Source organism: Cyclopterus lumpus, chromosome 13 (genome assembly GCF_009769545.1).
Source record: "Cyclopterus lumpus isolate fCycLum1 chromosome 13, fCycLum1.pri, whole genome shotgun sequence".
NCBI classification, from domain to species: Eukaryota; Metazoa; Chordata; class Actinopteri; order Perciformes; family Cyclopteridae; genus Cyclopterus; species Cyclopterus lumpus.
Genome location: NC_046978.1, coordinates 6,668,069 through 6,691,739, shown reverse-complemented (window position 1 = coordinate 6,691,739; position 23,671 = coordinate 6,668,069). Strand labels below are relative to the sequence as shown.

The following is a 23,671-nucleotide window of genomic DNA, read 5'->3' as shown; positions in this document are numbered from 1 at the left end:
CATTTTACCAGCTTTGAAATTAAACAGAAAAACCTGCCCACAGCCACCATTCAAATTAAAGGGCAGGCCACAGGTCATCCTGTTGCCATTTTAAAGGAGAAACCATCGTAAGAGACCATGCTTGGTATTTACACAAACGCAAATGTAAAGCTACCTATATTGAGATTGGGGTTTTATCTGGATGTCAAGGTTAATTGTAAATTTGCAATCATTTTTCATACCCCGCAGAATTTGAGACATTTAGAAATTGCCAGTGGTTTTATTACTGGCACTCATACTGGTACTAAACATTCCAAAAATAAAGACTGAAAAGGAAAAAAATTGACTGCAGTGACTCGTAAGTGTGCGCCTATTTCAGATCATGCTGATTGACCTCTTATTTAGAGCAGTTGTCATGAAATGCAGCCCCTTTTTAATAGTTGAAATAGAATTTATGTATATATTTATATTTTTTTAATAAAGGAAGTATAGAACTCACTACCTTGCTCCTGCTGGTATGTTGATTATGTTTGTCAATTTGGTGACCATTCAGTGGGCAGGAACTCCTGTTTTCTTAGTGGCAAAACCTTGCCTTTTGGCAAAGGTACTTGACTACATCAGGACAACACTATGAGGTAGGGTTTGAATCAAACAGGGAAAGCTAGATCTTCAAACCTTAATAATTTTCACAGGGTATATTGTAAGTGCATGTACATCACAAACCTTACTTTTTGGTTATATGAGAAGCACATGGTTGAAAATAAGGTTCCATCTTTCATAAGCCTGGTCAGTTTGTGGGTTATACACAAACACGTATACTTGTCGACATATCTGAACACCCAACAGAAGTTGAAATCCTTTTATTTAATTTGGATTTATCCTTGTCATTTTTGATTTCACATTTTTTTCCACATTTTTTGTACATGCAACATGCACTATAGAATTGAACAGCATGGGGGAAAGGATAAGTCCATGTATCCACAGATTGTAAGATCTAGTCAAGACTTTGCTGTGTTTATGACAATGCCCTTTGTATTATATTAAGACAGTCTTATGTATGATATATAAAAAGAAGTTAATTGAATTTCTGTGTGTCTTTTATTGTTCTCCATTTCAATGAGCTATTTCTTAGAAATCCCTCAAAAATACATAATCAGAAAACTGCTATCGCTGTGAAGACAAGACACTGTTGTGTGTATATGTATTTTATATAAGTAGGGATGCCCTATTATGACGTTCCGGCTCGTTGGTCTAGGGGTATGATTCTCGCTTCGGGTGCGAGAGGTCCCGGGTTCAAATCCCGGACGAGCCCATGGCATTTTATTCGAAGGATGACTGATATTTCGCTAACTTTTGCTCGTCGTGCAGCATCATTTCGAAGTAAATGGATAAACCATTAAAACACACCGCATTTCATTTATGTGGCAAGAGCGTTTCAGGATGCTGATTTTAGATTATGGACAGTGTTTTTCAGGATGTAGGACTTTTCGAAAGCGCGATGAGACTCGGTTATAAAAAACAAAAGCTGGGCTCGTCCGGGATTTGAACCCGGGACCTCTCGCACCCTAAGCGAGAATCATACCCCTAGACCAACGAGCCGCGTTCTGGAACGATTAAATATTTACCTTTTTATTTATGTCTATTTTAAACGTCATATACTGGTATTTTTTCTTCATGATATTCAGGAATCTAGCAACATAATTGAGCTCGCTAAGTTATATCGAATGGTAGAGTCATGGTATCAATGGCATTGTGTAAAGCTATGTTCACGTTACTATATATATATATTTGTATAAACATATTCATATTTATTCTAGAATAGCGAGCTATCGGTTTCTCACTCTACACGGTCAGTTAAATTGCCTGCACCAAATCCGGCCGTCGCACCGTAGCTGGTAGCCGGAATACATTCCATCGATCGGCCGACCCTTTAAGGTAGCTAGCTGCGCCAGTGTTGTAGTTGCCTGAGCCGCCCAGAGGTAGGCAGCAGTGCACGCTGCTGTCGTTATATTCAACCCTGATGATGTCTTTTTATTGGTCGATAGGAATGTTGCACGAGTGACCAATAGTTACAACCCAGACTAGTTTCGGCTAATCAGGTGCTTTGTGGGCGGGACATGGACCTGTTCCGCAAAACTGTCTCGTCCAAACTGAACCTTTGTGACTGTTTTGATTGTGGACGTGAATCCAGTCGGAGCCGATTCATAGTTGTTTAGGGAAACGCTTCTGAGGTCGTATTTCTTCTCTGTTTGCGTCACAATTCACTTAAGTCTCCAAACGAACTCGCTGAAGTTATTAGATGATAATAGTCAGCTAAGTTAGCGAAGCTAACCACCTAGCTTGAAGCATGCCGAATTTTTGCGCGGCCCCAAACTGTACACGGAAGAGCACTCAGTCCGATCTGGCTTTCTTTCGGTTTCCACGGGACCCTGAGAGGTAAGGCGTCATTTCTACCACTTCGTCATTTCTACCGCCACTTTCACGTTTAAAAAGAAGACACATGTAGATATTTTTTAATTTAATTTCTTTCTATCAACCACACTCAAACAGTTTAGGATGCATGTTGTCATTTTTAATGCACTGATACCAAAATGAAAACTCCAGAAGTTGCTAGAAGTGTATACTGATTTTCGAATGTCCCATAAAGCTTGTCTGTGTGTCTTTTTTTAGATGCCGAATCTGGGTAGAGAACTGCCGCAGAGCAGACCTAGAAGCGAAAACATCGGACCAGTTGAACAAGCACTACAGATTATGTGCCAAACACTTTGACCCAGCGATGGTGTGCAAAACGGTGAGTATCTAACACCATTCTAAATACAATTTCCACTTGTTTCTCAAAAACTAAGAGTTTCCCAAAAATGACTTATTTGAGTTTATTGTTTTTCAGAGCCCCTATAGGACTGTGTTGAAGGATACAGCCATTCCAACCATATTTGATCTGACAAGCCATCTAAAAAATCCTCACACCAGACATCGCAAGCGGATTAAAGAACTTGTATGTTGAAGGATATATTAGTCCTGTTGTTTTAAATGCACATCTCAACCTTGGTAAGGGGACCAAGTAACAACATACGTTTTATTTTTCAGACTGAAGAAGATTTGAGGAAGATTAAGGAGAGGAGATGTAAGTAAATGTGGAATTTATTTATTCCCAGTAAAGTTAAATAATCGCATGTCAATTCTATTTAATATTTACTGTAAATGATCACTGTCCTTTTATTGTTCGTCTTTTTCCCCCAGTGGCGTCTTCTAATGACCAGCTTGGTTCCAAAAAAGATGCAACAGTTGAGGACAGCACAAGCACCACTGAGGATGAACCTCAACTGTCCACCGAGGAAAAGGAGCTTCGTGAATACCTACGGTCGTTGTTTGAGGTTGTGGTCATATTAGGAAAACAGAGTATCCCATTAGTGGTTGGCAAAGCATCTGAAGCTGAATACATGTCAAACAACTTCCAGGCACTTCTCGATTACCGCATGAATGCCGGCGATGAAGCTTTGAAAAAGAAATTCCAGGCGACAGCTGTGAACACAGAATACGTCTCTGCAACCCAGCAGAACCAGCTATTGGACATCTGTGAGAACACAGTGAGAGAGGAGATGCTAATGGAGGTGAGGGAGAGCCGCTTCTTCTCCCTAGTGACAGGTGACCTTGTTGAATTTGCCAACGAGAAGCACCTGCCTTTATTTTTACACTTTGTGAATCAGCACAATGTCCTCAGAGAAGAGTTTTTGGACTTTATGTCTTTTGATGGTGATGAGTCTGCACTAGTAGAGCGGCTGGAGGCCCAGCTGACCGACCGCTGGGGGCTCAGCATGGAGGACTGCCGTGGTCAGGCCCACAAGGCCACCGGGACTTCTACCACCAAGATGAAGGCTGTGGCAGTATTGCTGATGGAGAAGTATCCTCTGGCATTGCACATGCCTTGCTCTCATATGGCACTGAACATCCACCTGGCCAACAGTCTGCCTTTTCCCAATGTCCAGGTCGTCATGGAGACTTTGAGAAGGGTTGGCGCGTTCTTTAGAACCCCGTTTACACAGGATGAGCTTGAAAAGGCTATCTCTACTCACTACCAGAAAAACGAAGAGAAAGGAGCCACACTCAAACTAGCCTGTGGCTCGGGGTGGACGGAGCAGCACAATGTCTTTGACGTGCTGCTAGATATGTTGCCGCCCCTGCTGCTGTGCATGGACAACATCCGGGACAATGATGATGGGAAGTTTGCTGACACCGTTGCGGCAAATGCGTATTCAGTCACAGAAACTCTGTCTGACTTTGAGATCGTTGTCACCGTTGTCATCCTAAAGAACGTTCTCACATTCACCAGAGCCTTTGGGAGGAATCTCCAAGGGGAAACACTTGATGTGTTTTTTGCTGCCAACAGCCTAACTGCTGTCCTACATTCACTAAATGAGGTCAACGATAACATCGATGTCTACCATGAGTTCTGGTACGAGGAGGCAGTCACTGTGGCCAATGTAATGGAGATTCCTGTGAAGGTGCCGCGGTTGTTTCTAAGGAAACAGCGTGCAGCTGATGTCGGTGAAATCCAAGCAGAGGCATATTTTAAGGAGTATGTCACTGTCCCCGTTATCCATGGCATTATGCAGGAGGTGGAGGACATGTTCTCTGAGACCAACCTCAAAGCTCTGAAGTGCCTGTCACTGGTTCCAGCGGTCATGGGGCAAATGAAGTTCAACACCACCGAGGAGAACTACGCAGATGTGTACCGCAACGACCTCCCCAGCCCAGACACACTTCTTGCAGAGCTCCACTGCTGGAGAATCAAGTGGAAGCACCGGGGCAAAGAGGTGCGCCTGCCCACCACCATCCATGAAACCCTTCAGCTGCCAGATGTCAAGTTCTTTCCCAACGTGGACTCTTTCCTCAAGGTGCTGTCTGCCTTGCCAGTGCTGAAACTAGAGGACAACAAAAGTGACAAGGCGAGTGACCGGCTGCAGGCTTATCTTGACAGCGTGCCCGCTACGCATTGGAACAAAAGTCTGGCGATGCTTAACATTAACACCCACGTCAAACATGACTTGGATGTCATGGTAGACAAATATTGCAGACTCTATCCTGAGGACGATCCTGAAGCTGAGGCTGATGCTGAGGAAGTGGCTGAGGAAGAAGCTCCGACGAAATGATTTGACACAACACCGAGCTCGCTCAGCTGTTGAAACAGATATACGCTGCCAGTCATAAACACATCCTTATTTGGTCGCTCATTTATGTTTTTGTGTATGTGCACAGGGACAACTATTGATTTTAATGAATTTGTTCAGTCCCTGGTGTTTTCCAGAAAAAAAGAAATGGCCCTTGTTTTTTTTTGTATGTAGTAAAACAAATTGATTGTAATTAAGTCAGAAAATCTGGTAGGAAGAACTGCCATAAACAGCTAATTTATGGTTAGCTTTTCTTTATTATGTGCTTTTAATTCACAAGATGACGGCAAGTAGCTTTGTTTGTGTACAGCTCATTGATTCCTTTCCACTGACTATGAGGCAAGAAGAGCACAAGAGGGAGCAGTTGCACCAATATCAGCATGCTTTTTAAAAATGTTATTTTTTACAAAAAGTGTATACTGCTAGTGTAACATTCTGGATATAAAGGCCAGTATGTAGAAAGTTTACATTCAGATTGAAATAGTACAGCAAGAAATAATCCTGGAAATGGACACAACTCTAATGTAGCAGCAACTCTGTGTTATTGTGGTCCTTATTTATGGCAAGACAGTTATCTTGGTTTTTTTTCTGCCACCCAAAGTAGTCAATTAACATGTCATATTTTACATAACTTCCACAATGTGTTTTCTGCTTTTCTTAATAAAAAAATGGTATAGAAAGCAAAATCGAGGCAGAGCTTTATGTAAATGTTTCCTCTTTCTTCAGTTGTATGCAAACTTAAATTGTGGATCCTTCTAGGGAAAAGCCTGCAGTTTGATACATGATGAAGTAACCCTTTTTAAAAACCTTGTTGTTCCTCCAGGTGGAACAACAATAAAGCTACTAGTACATCCTCTGTATTTTGAAGTTGGCCTTTACCGGCATGGCAGCCCAGTGGTTAACCGCGTCTCCTCTCTGCTGGCCAGACCGTGACGAGCTCGGGTGATAGTTCACCGTGCAGACTCAGACTCCGGGCATCTCGAAGCATCACACAAATGTGGGTGGGGTCGCTGTGATGCGCAACCAGACAGCAATGTTCACTCCACAGCAAACGCCAAAGTCTATTTAAACTTCAGTAAGAACAACTAGGCTGCAGGAAGAGAGTAAGAAGAATGACACAAAGATAGGGAGGAATAACCCTGACTGGACAACCTGAGGCTGCAGGTTGAGTGGCCGAGCATTCGCAAGTCTTCGAGTCGCGAGTAGGACGTTTATTTACACGTTTACCTCCTCCCCAGCTCGAGCTTTTTCTGCGCATCTTTTTTCTCGCCAGCCTCCCAGTTTGTGTCACCATGGCATGGCCGTGCATCACGCGTGCTTGCTGCGTCAACCGCTTTTGGAGCGAGCTGGACAAAGCGGACGCCACGGTGCCTTTGGTTTTCACCAAATATTCGGATGTGGCCGACCTACAGCGTCATCTTCCCCGTCACCCGCAGAAGAGGGCCGGAGCCATAGAAACCCAGCCACATCCCGGCGACCATGAGACCGGAAAAGCACCGCCCGCGACGGGTGCTGCACCGGGCAAAGATGGCTCTGCGGCGTCCGTCATGCGCCAAGACTTCAAGGCGTGGAGAGTGCTCCCCGAGCCGAGCTGCAAGCCCAGAAACGAGTACCAACGCTCGGCGGCCCCGTTCAATACCGAAACTCAGTATCAGAAGGATTACAAGCAGTGGCCTATCCCGAAGAAGCACGACCACCCTTGGATACCCAAACCCAGCCCCACCGGCACGAGCTCCGGCGGGCCGGAGCGGAGCGCGTGGAGCGGTAAACCGGAGCATGCGGAGGCCGAGAGCGGCGTGGAGAAGAGCGAGATCGAGGAGAAAACACAGGAGAAAGAATTCAAAGAGCCGGCGAAGAGAAGCGTGAAGAGGGAAACGTCAGCAGAGAGGCACGCGGGGGAGAAGACGGAAGCTCAGGTGGCTGCAGGTGTGAGCGCCGAGCAAAGGAAAGGCAGAGCGGCCGCAGACGCGCTCAACACACAGATCAAGCAGGTCATGTCGACCACGAGCAGCTATCGGTAGGTCTGCGATGATCGTGGAGTGTGAGATGTGTTTGTGTTCAGCCCATTGCAATAAAGGCCTTCAGATTGGGCCTTTTTAAAAGAGTTTCAAATGTGACATTTTATTTCGACTTTCAACAGCGCTGCATCCAAAGTATCCCCCAGTACACAACATGTCTGACTGCTGCATGCCTCACTGCTGTACTGCCGATACGACATTTGGAGATCGTCGAGGTTTATTTGGTGTTGCATGGTCTCTTGTTACAATCTCCAGCGACTTCCAAAGCAAACTGATGTTGCCACAGATAAGGGTCACATTATTGATTTGTTCTGCTCCATCCCCCCTCAAAGTACTACCGGATCAATGCAGTAGCCCATGAATGAGAACAGCCAGTAAAAGGGTCTGAATGTCACCATGTGTCTTAAAGTGGTTTCGCCAGGCTGCCTCTGAATTGAATTATGCATGATTCATTCAAATGAACTTGATGACTTGATGGTCGGCTCCACAGAAATATTGAAGTTAACCATCGCCTTCAGTTTTGTGTTTAGTTTGTTCAGAGAAACTTATTCCAAAGGATTATTTGACATTAACTAAACTGCATGTGCCAATTATTAAAGCATATTACGATGTGCTCTGTGTAAAACAAAACTGAATTTGATTACATCAATAACGACATGTTAGATTAATAATTGGCAGTTGCACAGTAGAAGAACACTGACAAATACATCAAGAAGAAACAAAGACACATTAGAGATGACATGAAGCCCTCGTTCCTCAGACACTGAAAGGCCACATGATGGTTATATTGAACTAGAATGTATTATGTGTTAAAATGGCCAATTACAAATAGTTTATTAGTCATTGAATAGAAGCATTGATTTCATCAAATTATAAGAAAAGAAGAATTACGGTTTACAATGCAGTTTACAGAGACCAGTAATAAAGTGGAGGAGCATTATTATTTGTTTCAATAGCTAGAAGAATTATTTATTTAGCTGATTTTATAAAAAGGCTGATTTCCTGAAGTGGAACATTAAATATGTCTTGATACATTTTTAATACAATATAACAAGTGTACTTGTTATTATCCATAATTGGTGTGTTTATAATTCCTTAAACCTGAGTTAGTGTGAACATTATAAATTATAAATTCATATACCAGTCTTTTATTATCAATACATACAAAAAAAGTGGAAAACAAAGTATTACATTTTATTTAGATTGTTGCTTGAGAGGATTCTTGTCATTTAGCACGAGCACTGGCCAATCTGCATGGATTATGATATGAAATCATAATCACAGCCAGCTAAATTATGATTAACACTATTTTGTTATAGCTCCAGTTTTTTTGGGACTTGCTAAAAAGCAGGTTGGAAACAATGCAAAGTTCATTTTTAACAATTTCTGTTACATTAAGATTTTTAGTGCTGAAATTATAAATTGATCAATCAATTAGTTTGACAAAAAATGTGCTACTTTGTTCATATAATCCTAAACGTATCAACCTCTGGTTTTAGCTTCCCAATATGAGGGTTTTATGCTTTTCTTTTTCATCTGTAATCAAAATTGATGGCATAAAGATAGAAAAAAATAGTGTGCACACTAGATATTGCTTCACAGTCGGCTCAGAGCTAGACGTCACCAGTGGTAAACAATTAAATGTTCATGTTAGCATTGTCTAGTGTGCGGACACTTATTGTCTGGTTGTACAGGCTTGTTTTGATAACCTTTTGATAACCTCATTAGCCAAAAAGCCCAAAGACAAGATAATGAAAATAATCACACGTAGAAACGTCTCTGCTTGCTTTTTCCACTGTTTGTAGGACTGAGTTCAAGGCATATAAGGATGTGAAACCAGTGAAGGCCATTAAAGCTCCATCTCAATATAAACCCCCAGTGGAGGAGAGCAGTCTGGAGACCAGCTACAGCGCCACATACAAGGGGGAGCAGGTGAAGGCTCACCCCACTGACAACAAGCTGATGGAGCGCAGGAGGATACGCAGCCTGTACAATGAGCCTGGCAAGGAGCCTGCCAAGGTGAGAGCATGCCCACACACGGATGCACTGATGTTAGTTCAGATCGTTAAAATACCGGTGCCTTTTATTGTTCTAAGAATTCCTTTAAGTCGACTGAATTGTAGTCGTGTCTAAAACTCTGTAGGCCCTGCTATACCAAATGGTTTAGTACTTTGGGATTAAGTTGTATTACTGCTGCGGAAATGCTAATTATTTTTACTCTGTGGCCTGATGGCAGGTGACTTATTATATACAAACAAAACAGCTTCATATTTCAATTTTAAGACATTTTTGATAACAAAACAGCAGTTTTCATTGTTATATTCTTCGATCATGCGTATAAATCAGCCAGTGAAAAGTATAAAAGCCGGTCTGTGACTTTTCAACAAAACAAACCGAAACAAAAAATATGTATTGCATCAGATTTAAATCTTTGGATTATAGCAGCAAGTGACTGATTGGTATCTTGGTGCATGTTATCGACAGTTGGTTAATAATGTGTCTATAGTAGCGTGTTCATATGGCCACTCCCTCTCTCATTCTTGTAGGACGTCTCAGAGACTGAGAGCAGCTCTGTTCTAAATCTGCTGTAGTCAGGTGTGTTTACTGTTTCTTCTGGAAGGCATGGAGGCTGACCTCAAATTGATCAGACGCAATCGTGCTTACTGGACACACGCACACACACACACGCACACACACACACATACACACACACACACACACACACACACACGCACACAGAATGCGCCTTGACCAGTCCGAGCCACAGTCACATGTATATCCCACAGCTACCAGACCCAACCCTGCAAACCACATCTTCACTGTTTGTCCACCTCTCAGTCTGCACCACCCACCACCCTTTATACAGCTGAGGAGGTTTATGAAAGAAGGTGGATTTATTAATAAATGGAAGAAACAAAGTAGCTGAAATTATATTTCCAAATGATAGATGAGAAATCCAAACAAAATAGATGGATTTATTGCATCAGTGGAGGCCAATAAGACAATCATCTCATCACATTAAATTAGTATACATTTAAACAGACATATGCTGTTTATGGCTCTATTTTGGTGACACTGTATGTTGCAAACTTCATGAGTCAAAATTGTATTTTACTTTTCACATTTGGTAACTAACACACAATTGGCTCACCATCAATTTGACTGCATACAAGTGGGAAGAGAGGCACAGCAGTGTGTGTGGCAGTGGCAAGTGGTATCAAGCATTGGCAACACTTGTTTGCATGTCTTTTGCTCTCTGATTGGCATTGTAGCAGTTCAGTATGATGCAGCCATGAAGATCTAACTTTATTCTTCAAGATCTGCAGCATCAAGAATGTGTACTGAAAATAAGTAAATGTGTCTAATCTAATTTGGACTCTACATTTTCCGACCACACATACAGTACTCCACCTTGACTAATGTGTCTGTGGCACCTGTGCTCCAGATCCCCTTTATTCACAGAAACCGAGCCCTTCATTATAACTGTCAGGGGGAAAAGCCTTTTACATACATTTGTCATCTCTTACAAGTTTTTAAGTTTTATTTATTGAGCAAAAGTTGAGCATGAACCTTTTTTGCTGTCCACCAACTCATTTATACAAATTGATCTGGAAGCTTATCCATGAGTCTTTTATTTCCGTGGCAAGAGCAAAGTGCCTTGCTCAATTGTCCAAGTTGGTATGGGAATGTGAACCAGCGATGCTCCAGTCACACGCCTGCTTCTTAAACATCAGGGTTTTGCCACCGCCATGAATGGTTGAATGTTAACAAAATATTATTTCTTTAAGGCGAAAATCTAATATCATATACTAATGTAAACCTTTAACATTGTATGTTATGGTTTTTTTAAAACTGCACAAACTACTGTTCTATAAAAGGAAAGGCACTGTATTTATTTTTTCCTTTATCGTCATTGCACTAACCACATATTGCAAAAATCACCTATACCATCTGGTGTCATTTGCCTGGCTTTTATATTAAGTAACAAGGTAAAAAAGGTACGTATTGCATGCGAAAATATGACTTTGACATCATTTAGATTCCCCATTATTCAAGCAATCGTTTTAAGGAATAGTTAGATATTTCTGGGAAATACGCTTATTTGCTTTCCTGTCAGAAGTTAGATGAGAAGATCGATGCTGCTCTCTTCTACCTGTCTTGCTGTCATTAGAAGACTCCAGGACGTCACTTCCCCCGGCCTAGAAATAGTCCAGCACATACAGTAGTAGCCCATAACCTTTGGATTGAAACAGGCCAGCAGTTTCCCTATTCCATTTCATTTTGCCAAGCTAATTTAATTGGCTGCTGGCTGTAACTTCATATTTAATGGACAGACATGAGAATAGCATCGATGTTCTCATCTAACTCTTTGCAAGAGAGCGATTAAGTGCATTTACCACAATATCAAACTACCACATTAACATCAGTTTGTTTAATTTACTATTTTTGTCTCTACTCTCAGGATTTTCACCTCTCTTCTCTTTCAGGTGGATAAACCAGTGTCCCGCACCAAACCAAAAAAGACACCACCACCAACAACAACAACAGGGAAAATGGTGAAAAAATCAAAAGATAAGCAGATTGCTAGTTCTCAGTCAGCCAAGAAGAAACCGTCTTTGGACGCACCAGAGCCCAAACCAGATGGAGCGGTCACAAAGAAGAGCAAAGAGATCAGCAATAGACTGGCTGAAGCGAAGCAGTGAAAGTAGTTCATCTCTACACTTTTATCTGCGTGATCAAAGGCGACTTGACACATTAGGCAAATTTCTTCCATTTGGTTTATTTCCCCACCAGCTCTGTTTTTGCTGTCCTGACATATGTTGTTCACCTTCGAATAGGCACCAGTGTTAAGCTTTTAGAATAATGCAAATAATTTCACTTTAAAATGTGTATGAAAGTGTGTGTGTGTGAGAAAGTGTGTGATTCCTTGTTTGTGGGTGCACAGAATCGCTTAATATTGTTGAGCACATTATTTGCACATTATTTATATGAGTTCTGTTTGACATTGAACTATAAAAAAGAGCCATCAATACACATGCACATGTGTATGAATGGGCATTTTTACCTTTCTCTGAATGACAATTGAGATAAATATAATGATTGTATAAAATGTCAAAGGGATGCTTTTTCTCTGAGACTGTATCACATAAGAGGTTTTGTGAAAGTACAAAATCTGTTTTATAGTTGCGTTTCCTAGTTACAGTGCCTCCGCTGTATGGTCCTGGTTTTCATTTCGTTGTTCTGGATGATATCTGGTTTTATCAGTTTGGTTGCCAAGAAACCAAATGAACTGTAATATAATTGCTACAGCTTGCATGCAGGACCCCATTTTTGGTTGTGTAGCAACATTTTAGCAGACTTTATGTCACAGTCACATTTTAGCTTGTAAATTTAGCCTTTAACGATAAATATATAGGAGCAAGACCTTTTTAAATATAATGCATGTGTAGTAATAGATTCTGGCCACCATAGAAACAAAAGTACGAAGTAAAATCATAGTCTAGTGGCTGTTTAAAGCTATAAACTAAACACACCAGCAATATGGATTCACCCACAAGCATATGTCTTGCAATCTAAATGAAGATCTACTCCTTCAATTTGATGGGGATACTGCAGTTTTTATGATGACTCAGTATTTTTTGACATTGTACTCCATCCTCTCTGAGATGTGACGCTTTAATTGTGCTAAATAAGAAAAAAATATATGCATTTAGGTCTGAAAAGGGAGAACCTATTGTAGTTACTCAATACATGTCCTTCTGAATAGGCTGATCTCTCCAGGTGTTGAAGGACAAGGAATGGGCCAGGACTTGAAGTTCAGCTCTTTGAAATGCTGCTGTGTGAAAATGTGCAAACAAAACATCTGTTCATTTTAGACATGACATGAAGTATTTGTACTTAAACCCTTTGCGGCCAACTTGGTCGCAGTGTGTGAGAGCCCATTCGAGCACTACCACGTGAGTCTGCTTCCAGTTCTGGCTTCCGTGTGTGTGTGTGCGTGTGTTTGTGTGAGCGAGCACGAGCAAGTGAGAGATTTGTCTGTGTATGATCTCTGCTGCCTGCTAGCATCATGTCTGATCCAACCACTAGGCGTGCTACTGTGCACTCCAACACCCTGGTGCTATATCTCTCATTGTGTATGCTGTCTGGTTTGGACTGTGTGTGGAGTCAGACCAGAGAGAAATGGTGTTATGACAACATCATACCGCTGCAAACATGTTGTGATATTGTGCTTGTACTCTCATCTTGCTCTGAATGAAGTCTGATTAAAATGATGATACAGAATCCTATGTTGTGACTTATTGCTTGACGTTAGTGTTTCTTAAATGTATTTTGAAAAATATATCACTATTCTACTTTCACAACTATTTGATATCAAATATTTTCTTTCAAATAATGATTTTTAATTGGAGAAAATAATATACAGATTTTCTAATGAATAATTGTACTTTATATTTTGTTTGTATTTGCTGCAGCAGCCTTTGATCACTTCAGCAATGAGGAGTAATTTATCATCTTGACAAAATTATCCTAACTTAATATTAAACTCAGGCCATAAAAAACCTTTCTCGTCCTGCATTCTATTTCCACAGCACGAATAAGCACAATATGTGAGGTTTTGTTTTTAAAGGGAAGCCATGCTGTGCCCTGCAAAACTCAGCCAACATTTAAAACCATTTTTATTTACTCCATGTTTCTTACAGTTAAGGGATTAAATAATTAGGAGATGCAAAACGGACTTATCCTAAAACAAAAGATTAAAAGTTATTGAATCATTTTTCAGTTAGTTCACTAGCTAGCTTTAAGATGCTGGTGGTCATTTGCCTGTGAATCAGTCATCCTGACATAAAAATGCATTAATAATTCAGTTGTTATGGGCCCTTACGTTTGCAGAGCAGCATGAAAAATTGAATAACAGATCAGTGATGGCAATATGGCTGCCTATGCTTTGTCCCCGCTCTAACAGGCCTGGCTGGCTGGGTACAGTCTCACCTACACAGTTTATAATACTGTATTGAGAGGATAGAATTGAGATTTCATACACTTGTTTCAGGTATGAAATATATACTATATGATTTATGGGTGGCCTTTGTTGTCATGTTGAAGCAGTCACTGTTAGTTACGGTCATAAAAGGCCATTTAGTATATATGCTAAATATTCAGCCAATTTATAGCATCATCCAAGTTTGAGAGCCTCCTCCAGTGTATTATTTGTGCAAAGCAGTACATGTGAAAGAAATGTGCACCACAACACAATGGATATTTGCATTGTTGATATCACTGCGCAATATTGTGCAACTTCATTAAAGTTGTTTCGACTTAATATGAGGAAACATGCACACTCATGAAAATATTATATTTCTTGGACAGGCAAGGCATGACATATTTGGGTGCTGATAGTCCTCATATAGCAAATTTGATAGAACAGTATGACCTCTAGTGGATAAGAGCCAATGTTGCACAATCACAAAGCATCATGTTAACAGGATGCAGGCTAAGCTAAAAAACTCGGATGTCCTTCTTCTCATTTCTTAAAGACGTCCAAGTTGTCCACAGGCTGGATGGGACATGTAATATCTCTCGCTCATCCTGCTTGGCTCTTATCTCCGTTGATATCATGGCATCTGAATACTTGTAAATAACCTATTAATACACCACGGCAAATGTGAGCGTGCAACATAGTAGCATGGTCAGGTTATATGTTTGCTACATGAAAATACAAATCAGAAAAAAATAGTTATTAACAAATTATGGAATGGAATGATGAATGAAGGATTTAACAACACGAAGGAGGGACAGGCTCTCAATTATCATGTGTTACGTCACTGCACACATTAGGATACATGTTACAATATTTTTGTCTTAAATGGAATCGTTAGTATTTTTCGGTTTTTGAGATGAAGTCAGATCTAGGATAACTCCACGACAGCAATGGGCAGCATTCTTCTTCATCTGTTTTGAACAGCAGGCGAAGAAGACCAACTTCCGGTTGGAGGCTCGCGCTGGCCGGAAATAAACAAAGCCAGACAAGCTCAGAGGAGGGAAGGAGAATTAGCTCATATAACAGAGGTGCTGCTGAAGCTACTGACACCAATACTCGTAAGAAGCATTTACACAAATTCGTGTATCGCAAGCGTCGAAAACATGTGTGTGTGTGTGTGTGTTGACAACTTTCACATTTAGATGCCAAGTTATGTTAAAGGATTAAAACATGAAAAACGTGATATGTTAAGTAATAGTCCGACAAAGTAACGTTAGTGCTCGAACCTGTGACGGGCGCGTTAGCTGAACTGTCAGCCCAAATAATAACCCTCACTTATATGAACAGACCATACTAAGATGGAAATGAACTAAAGTGAGCTAGCGTTAGTCGGGAAGAAAACGATTGCATATGTGTTTTGGTAAATATAATCATCGTCCACTTCTATACTAACTTGAGCTAACGTCGGGTTCATACATGTTACAGTTGTACAGTTAGTTAGCATGTTTTAGAAATCACAGCCAGCATTAAACTGTATGCACTTTTTGTTTCTCTCTCTTTTAAAATGTCTGCCGTTGCATGTTTTTCTGTTTAGGTCCGTTGTTATTTGGTGGTTGTGTGCAGCAGCTGAGCACACAGTGATCCCCATCATGATGACAACCAAGAGACTGGACCATTTTGAGGTGGTGTGTGAGTGGGCTTCATGCAACTTCAAGGGCCGAACCATGGAGGAGCTGAGCGATCATATGTCTTTGCATTTGAAAGACTACCTGGGAGACAACGATGCCTTAGAGGAGCTGGGTGAGTGAGGAGGATGCACAAGTAGTCTGGCTATGTTACTTGTAGGGTGGGGAGATATTGCCTGAAATCGATCTGACAAATCAGTCTTTCTAACCCTCCTATTGTCAAGACATGTAACTGAGATCAAGATGTACTTTGCAAAATGTAATAGACAAGTAACGTTATACTGCAGAAACAAACTGATTCCATTGTTTCCTCTGGAAGCAACATCCATTTTATTGCCCACACAACTGCCATATTCATCTTGTAGTTGTATTTCTACCCAACTCTTCCTCAGCTGCACCTGTGAATTAACTGAGCATACTGGCATCACTTATATTAGGTTGGTTAACATATTTAGTTAAAATGGTCAGTTATTTGCCCAGCCTTACACAGTCTAATAAACTCCCTGTGCATCCTGTAATAACTGTCCTTTGTTCATTGCAGTAATTACTCATCCCCTCTCTTTGTTTAGATGAGTATGCTTGTCTCTGGAATGGATGTGTATTTCTGTCCATGGGTAGCCCTGCAGAGCTGGAGGTCCATGCGTACTTCCACAACTACCACGGTAAGCTCAAGTTTGTCGGGTCACAGCTGCTCAAGTCCCGTCCTGATCTGCCCAGCTGCAACCAAGGCTTGCACAGCAACAACCTCGTTCCTGAAGGATCAGATGGATACGTTTGCCAGTGGAAGCACTGTGATGTAGGTATTTTTTAGATATCGGTCATCAAATGACGGAGAGCACTCGTATTACAGAATTTATATTTTGTTGTCTTTATATAGAGTACATTTAACAATCCTGAGTGGTTCTACAGACATGTGGACAATCATGTTGAAAGTGCTGAGCCACAGTCTCTACCGCAACAACTGCAGGCTCTTTTCTGCCAATGGACAGGTATGACTGAGTGAGAGGAGGGGAAAGAGATGTTCCCGGTATGTCTAACTTTATGTCTAACCTTTTCCATACGTCATGTTTCTATTACAGGCTGTGATGCTTTCTTTAAAATCAAATACCGTTTAAGAGAACACATGCGGAGCCACACTCAGGAGAGACTTGTTGCCTGTCCCACATGTGGCAGCATGTTCTCCAGCAACACAAAGTTGTTTGACCACCTACACAGACAGGCCGAGCCTGTAGGTGAGAAGGACTCTTTGTTTTCTCGGATGCCGATGGTGCTAAATGTGTTTGCTCGAGTGCTCACGTCTGTACATTTACTTATCTCATTTGAGCAGAGTCGCTGGTATGTGAACATTGCGGCAAAGCTTTTTCCAGCGAGAGGCTTTTGAGGGATCATGTTCGTCAGCATGGTAACAATTTTCTACAATTTTAATCTTAAATAGTTGTGACATTGTTTACATTTTCAGGAATGCTTCGATCAGATCTAAGAATGGACTGGCTGTCTTATTGACAGTATAACGATGATCCAATTTTAAATATTTTGTTATACCCTGATTTTGTAACTATTGCATTATATTATTTCAAAGTAGATGAAAAAAAGTTATATTTTCAATATACATGTTTTTCTGTCATGAATCCATTTCAGATTATTTTAAATTGTAACATATTTTTTTCTAACATGCTATTTTTGTATTCCTTGGATTGATTAGAGAAAATAAAATACAGTGACTATAATCTGCAGTTAAAAAGATGCATGGGGCATCGCTAATGAACCATTTGGCAGGTATTATATTAAGTTATTACTTTTTCTTTTACTCTAAGTGAATCAGGTGAAGTGTCCCTTCTGTGACATGACCTGCACCACTTTGGCAGCTTTGAAGATCCACATCCGGTTCCGCCACTGTGATGAGCGTCCCTTTCCATGTGACTTCTGCGACAAGAGGTAGACTTTCAAAATCAGGACTCTGGAACAGTTTGTCAGACACTGAGAACAACCAACTCTAAATTGTGTCCTCGCGTGAATTTGACAATAAAAGTAGCGAGAGCGGAAAGTAGCCGTTGCATCATCATCATCATTATAATCATCACCATCCTCATCATTGGGATCATTCTTTTTTTTTTCCCACAGATTTAAGAACCAGCCTGATCTACAAAAGCACACTGAGGTTCACAATGAGGGCGCTGTGTATCACTGTACAGTGGAAGGCTGTGACTATTCCTGTCACACATTCCAAACCATGAGCCACCACTACAAGAGAGTACACGAGGTTCGTCAGATCATCAATTCAATTCAGTTTATTTTGTATAGCCCAAAATCCCAAATTATGAATTTGCCTCAGAGGGCTTTACAATCTGTACACATACGACATCCCTGACCCTTGACCTCACATCGGATCAGGAAAAACTCCCCAAAAATAACATTTCACAGGGAAAAAAGGGAAGAAACCTTCAGGAGAGCAACAGAGGAGGATCCCTCTCCCCGGATGGACAGAAGCAATAGATGTCATGAGTACAGATGAACAGAGTTACAGAGTTACAACACATTTAATGAATTGGACAGAAATGTATGAATAATTAGTAGTAGGCATGGGCCACGATCCAGACCTCCACAATCCATGAAACAGGAGGAGGAGCGGGGGGGGGGGGGGGGGGGGGGGCGCATCAGCAGGGCCATGGCAGGAGGCCGGCCCACCAGGCATGAGGCATCGCAAAAGAGGCCAGACCAATGAGGTCGGCCTTTGAGGCAGGAGGCGCAGAGAAGGAGGCAGGGCCATTGGGAAGGAGGCCATGTCCAGGCCAGGGGCTGTATGCAGGAAGCAGGGGCAAGGGGTCAGGACCAGCTTCAGACACAGCCAGGTCCAATGGACCCTATGAGACGTGAAGTCACAAAGACTCAGAGGATGCAGTGTTAGTAATGTGCAATGGAGAGATGTAAATTCATCCATAAGTAGAGAGAGAAGAGGAGATAGGTGCTCAGTGTATCCTAAAACGTCCCCCAGCAGCCTATAAGCCTATAGCAGCATATCAAGGGGCTCGACCAGGGCAAACCTGATTAGATGAAAAAATGCAGTCCTTGAGATTTGCTTCACGTGGGAGTTAAAGGACAAGTCCCGATCAAAGATAGCGCCGAGAATCTTTACAGTGGTGTTAGATGCCAGGGCAATATCAACCTGCTATACTCTTGGAGACGGTGTAATGCTTTGTTGTTAACGTCGTTACATGATGTTTACCAACAGGTCGGGGGGATGTCCAAATATAAATGCCATATCTGTGATAAGGTCTTCTCATGGTGTTACACTCTCACACTTCACCTTCGCAAGAAGCATGAGCTGAAGTGGCCCTCTGGACATTCCCGCTTCAGGTAAATCACCAGAGTTAATTACCTCTGCAACTCATTAGATCCTCTCTACTTCTCTATCATAATCTTTCTAGCATCTAATGGTATCCAAGACTGAAATAAGAATAAACTATATTTTACATGTGGTTCCATGTGCTTTCTTCACAGATACAGAAAGGATGTAGACGGCTTTCTAAAAGTCAACATGGTGCGGTTTGAGACTGTGGAAGTGACAAAGGAGATCATGAAGAACATGGCCAAAAAGCCGCAGAGCCTTCGGAAAAGTCAGAGAACCAGCATCCGGAACAAGAGGACTGCGGTGACGCCAGAGAGCGTCCGGAGCTCTCCTGCAGGATCCTCCTCGCCCTCCTCGAGCTCTTCGTCCTCGTACTCCTCAGAGCTCTCTGGAGGTGAGGATGCTTCGTCTCAGCCCAGCCCCAGAGGCAGTGACTCTCCCGTCTACTGTGTCATGAGCACCATCCCCCACATTGAGGAGGAGCCTGGAGGATCTTCTCAGGAGGATTGTGATGGTAGTGGGACATCTGGAGCAGTCCAGGCCCTGACGGAGGTTGCGAGGGGCCTGGGCATGGACGTAGTGTGATTATTGCATGCTGCACTGCATCGGGCATCCATCATCGGCACTCTTGTAGCTGTTATGAAATGACATTGGTTTGTCTCTTGTAGATTGTTTTACTGTGAAGCTACCAGTGGAGACTTTTTTTCCAGCCAAAGCTTTTATGGTCTCCAGTGTTTTTAGAGTGGTGTGCCATTGAAATGGTTCTGTTTGCACTGGTTTTGGAGACCATACTTTTATTCTAGCAGCTCTTAACTCTGATGCCTCAGCTTCGTGACGTCTCCCGTCTATGGGATTGCCAGTTAATCCCGTTAATGTTTCTGATGAAGCTTACACAAGTGAGATGAGTTGAAAGTACTACAAAGCTAGTTATTTGTAATGTTGTTCTTTACACACCATGTTCCATTGTTTATATTATTTTATATTTCCTTTATGTCGATTGCCAGAAGAATTCGGAAGACATCATTTTGTATATAGTCTTGGAATATCGCTTGATTTTATTGTTACAAACTAGACTCTTAATATTGTAAGAGAGCAATGACAATATCAACCCTTAACCAGCTGCAATAAATGTTAAGTTTGCAGATTTACAAATAGTTTTGTAATTTTCTTCTTCCTCCAGACATGAACATTGTTATCACCTGACCGATTAAAAGAAGCGAGCAAGCGAGTGCGTCTTAATATATTTAATTAATAAAACTCTTTAACAAAGGGAATCATTAAATTGCAAGTTTGACAGTACAGTTGTCAAAATCCATCCAAGAAATCAATGTAATATTCCCACACCACCATGCTTTATTAAGAATATTTTTTTTCTAATTAAAGCTGTTCTAGTCCATACATTATATTGTGTTTATACTCCTTCAGTGTGGAGCTCCATTATATTTATGCACAGACCAGAATGACCAGCGAGCTTAACACACATGCTGTAGATGAGTGATTGTTGTCACGGGAACGCTGGAGACTCAGGGCTCCAGGTAGGATGCTGCCATATAGCCAGCATGGTGGAGATGACAGTTCTCGTGACTTGAGTGTAGAAACTCCCTCCTTCTAAGGTACACTGTCTCCTGCTGCCTTAACGCAAGAGGGAAATAAAGAGGGGGCATAAAGAAAGCATGAAAAGCCTCGTTTTGCCTCCGTGCTGCAAGAGGTATCCTGATTGCTTTGCAGGTATACAATGAATATTCTTTTAGGACGTTTTGTCTGGAGTGGAGATCCATAACGTTCCATATTGGCTCCCATGAAGCCGTTTGGTAGGGATGCATTTCAGCTGCTGGATAAGGCACGAGTCCCCCAGGTGTTCTGATAATATTACATATACTGCTGTTCGGGTACATGGCAGCCACATCACTGATGTTTAAATCTGGCACTGGCGTGCGGTGTGCAGATGGATGTGTGCTGGCCGGAGATGGATCAGTGTACAAAGTCTTTGAGGAATCAAACTGGTCATCTTCAATTTCCTGCTTCACCATCTTCCCTTTAATGGAGCTGTCGCACTCGCGCTTCCTTTTCTTGTCGAGCGAGCCGCCGTGTCTGCCGTCGAGTTCAGGAGTCGTCGTTCGATCCCAAGATTTGTCTCTAAGAGGTAAATCCGTTGCGTCGACTCGTTGGCCCCCGTGTTTCTCCTTTTCATCAAGCCTCTCTTTCGGGGGCTGTTCCGGTTTCTCCCTCTTGGTCAGAAGACTGTGGCGAGAGGCGGATGAAGATGTGTAAAGGTCAGAGGGATCACTTCTGTTGAGGTGGCTTGAATGCTCTGCTTTTGGTCCTGTTTCACTCCTGTCAGCAGTATTTCCAGATGCAGAATGTTCACATGGAGAGTCTAAAAAAAGAGAGAAGCAACTTTATTAATCGGACACATATAGTGTTGCTAAAGGTGCTCCCTGCATTGCTGGCTCTATTCACACAGATATTTGGGTGCATGCAGGAGGCCTTGCCTGATTCCTGGGGTTGTACTGTGCCAGGTAGGCTGGTTGCAAGATACTCCGCTGTCAGTTCGCGATGGAGACTTTGGGGGTTTTGCTGCATTTTCTGTAAAAAATAGTTTGTAAAGCACAACGTTGTGGAATAAGTTACACAAGTATTCAAGTCACAATGACACTAAAAGACACCAGTTTTCTGAACAGTTTTGTACAATTTTTAGCGCCTTAAAATGGATTTTGTTAATGTTGTCTGTCAACATTAACATTAATCACTTAAAAAAGTTTAACCGACACAAAATGACTCAACGTTTAATACGCAGAGACTTAATTATTTTATGGAACTCAAATTTGGATGCATGTAGTTATTACTTTGAGATGTTCGTTGTAATATATCTTCCATGCAATGCAGACGTGCTGTGCGCCCCATCTCCCTCGTTTCTGAAAAATAGTTTAATCAAAATTATTCTATCAACCATAATTGATCTTTTCTTTTTTAAAGGAAACAGAAATGAGACTGCAGTTTTCATCTTTAGCTGTATTGACAGTTTTGATTGTTGCACGTTGGACTCACTGTTGACCTGAAGGGCTTCTGCATGGCCTTGTGGAAGGCAGTGACAGGAGCAAAAGAGGGCCTCGTGGCTGCTCTGGGAAAGTGTGTGTTGAACTGCAGCAACAGGTGAGAGAGAACAACGGGACATTATTCTTGGTGGCGCAGTGTCAGTGAGGTAAAAATGGCAGAATCCCATTTAGGTCAGAAGTGGCCTCAGGAGGGAATTGGTTTAAGTTGTGAATAAAATCACCACCATGTTAACAACACAGTATGGTGATATATCTCCTTACGTTACTGTCCTGAGTTGCCATAGGAGCAGGTTGGATGGTCGTGGATCGGTCAAGGGTGGGAGTGAAGGCATGCGGGTGAGAGTGCTGATGCATGTGAAGGTGTTGATGAACCAGGCCGTGCACGTATGTAGCCGACTGCGGAGACACTGTAGGAGAAAAGTGGTGCTGTCAGTTACGGAGCTGAAAGGGTGATAACTTAACCACAACTTGAGCTGAATGGGTATCAGTGTATCACATCTGTCCAGTGTATCACATCTGTGTGTTCACAGAGGCCAAACCAGCAGGCCAGACAAAAAACAATATGTTACACAGCCATACACCTGTCCCTTTAACCTTTTTAATTTTAAAAAAAGTATAAAACGTAATGTTTTTATGTAACTGAGAGTGGAGTTGGTCATCCCACACTGGTGTGTTTATGTGATAGTTTACGGAACATGAATCAATAGTTGTTGCTTCTGGGATAAATGAGGCTGGTTTAAAAGAATATTAGTACATTAACATTGTCAAGCAATTTGTTTTTCACAATGACAGCATATTGTTAGATTGCATTAAGGACAGTAATCCAATTGAGTAACCCAGTGTGATATCCATTTAATGAATTTAAGATCCATCCGTTCCAAGGACACATGATTAGTAATGCTGTTAGTGAGCACCGTGATGTGCTGTGTGTTTGTGTTGGATATGAACTAGAGAAGAGGCTATAATATGAATTCACTGTCTTGTGAAGTGCCCAAACTCCAATACTGCTCATCCAATAGCCGGATGCCTCCTTTCTCATAAAGACAAGATTAGCTGGAGGTTACACCTCCTATGTTCTCTAAATTTTGTCCATGTCAGCGTGCCATAGAAATCTCTTAATCTCATAAAGGAGCTCTTTGTTAGGAGCGCAAACAGAGTGAATGAGGCATCACAGGCAGCTCGCTGGGTTATCTCAGGGTATTAAAAACATCTCAATACTTTAGAACTTCCTGAGATATATGGATGCGTTTTTCCATTCTCAATAATTTTGGGGTATCAGAAGTTAATGTTCAACACACAACTGATCTGAAAACTTCCGAAATAAATTAAAGCTGCAGCAATTAATTAATAAAAAAAATGTAATCTGCAATAATTCTTTAGTAACACTTTTGTCAAAAAGTAAAGATGCTTCTCAAATGTGAATATCTTCTGGTTTTC

General features: G+C 41.7%; 3 protein-coding genes and 2 non-coding genes across 6 annotated transcripts; 4 read left to right on the top strand and 1 right to left on the bottom strand.

Moving 5' to 3' along the window:
* The first annotated feature begins 1,219 nt into the window (after positions 1–1,219).
* Positions 1,220–1,291, top strand: trnap-cgg. Its single transcript has one exon. It is a non-coding gene; the product is annotated as a tRNA-Pro (tRNA).
* A 215-nt stretch (positions 1,292–1,506) lies between these two features.
* Positions 1,507–1,578, bottom strand: trnap-agg. The gene has a single exon. It is a non-coding gene; the product is annotated as a tRNA-Pro (tRNA).
* A 494-nt stretch (positions 1,579–2,072) lies between these two features.
* Positions 2,073–5,275, top strand: thap12b (THAP domain containing 12b). 2 transcript variants are annotated; one of them, XM_034548925.1, is made up of 6 exons: positions 2,096–2,415; positions 2,650–2,770; positions 2,867–2,974; positions 3,067–3,103; positions 3,220–3,353; positions 3,438–5,275. In XM_034548925.1, exons 1-6 carry the CDS (start codon positions 2,327–2,329, stop codon positions 5,127–5,129), a joined length of 2,181 nt encoding a protein of 726 aa, XP_034404816.1. In that variant the 5' UTR covers positions 2,096–2,326; the 3' UTR covers positions 5,130–5,275. The 2 variants fall into 2 exon arrangements, with proteins under 2 accessions (XP_034404814.1, XP_034404816.1); XM_034548923.1 differs by having other exon boundaries at positions 2,073–2,415; positions 3,220–5,275.
* A 1,164-nt stretch (positions 5,276–6,439) lies between these two features.
* On the top strand, positions 6,440–13,260 carry map6b (microtubule-associated protein 6b). Its single transcript, XM_034548741.1, has 3 exons — positions 6,440–7,164; positions 8,971–9,184; positions 11,653–13,260. Exons 1-3 carry the CDS (start codon positions 6,440–6,442, stop codon positions 11,866–11,868), a joined length of 1,155 nt encoding a protein of 384 aa, XP_034404632.1. The 3' UTR covers positions 11,869–13,260.
* Positions 13,261–15,180: 1,920 nt separating this feature from the next.
* On the top strand, positions 15,181–20,406 carry zgc:112083 (uncharacterized protein LOC550461 homolog). The gene is made up of 10 exons (XM_034549254.1): positions 15,181–15,265; positions 15,742–15,947; positions 16,402–16,628; positions 16,710–16,821; positions 16,912–17,064; positions 17,160–17,234; positions 17,647–17,767; positions 17,954–18,092; positions 19,062–19,186; positions 19,331–20,406. The coding sequence occupies exons 2-10, from the start codon at positions 15,797–15,799 to the stop codon at positions 19,761–19,763; spliced, it is 1,536 nt and encodes a 511-aa protein (XP_034405145.1). The 5' UTR covers positions 15,181–15,265; positions 15,742–15,796; the 3' UTR covers positions 19,764–20,406.
* The last annotated feature ends 3,265 nt before the right edge of the window (positions 20,407–23,671 follow it).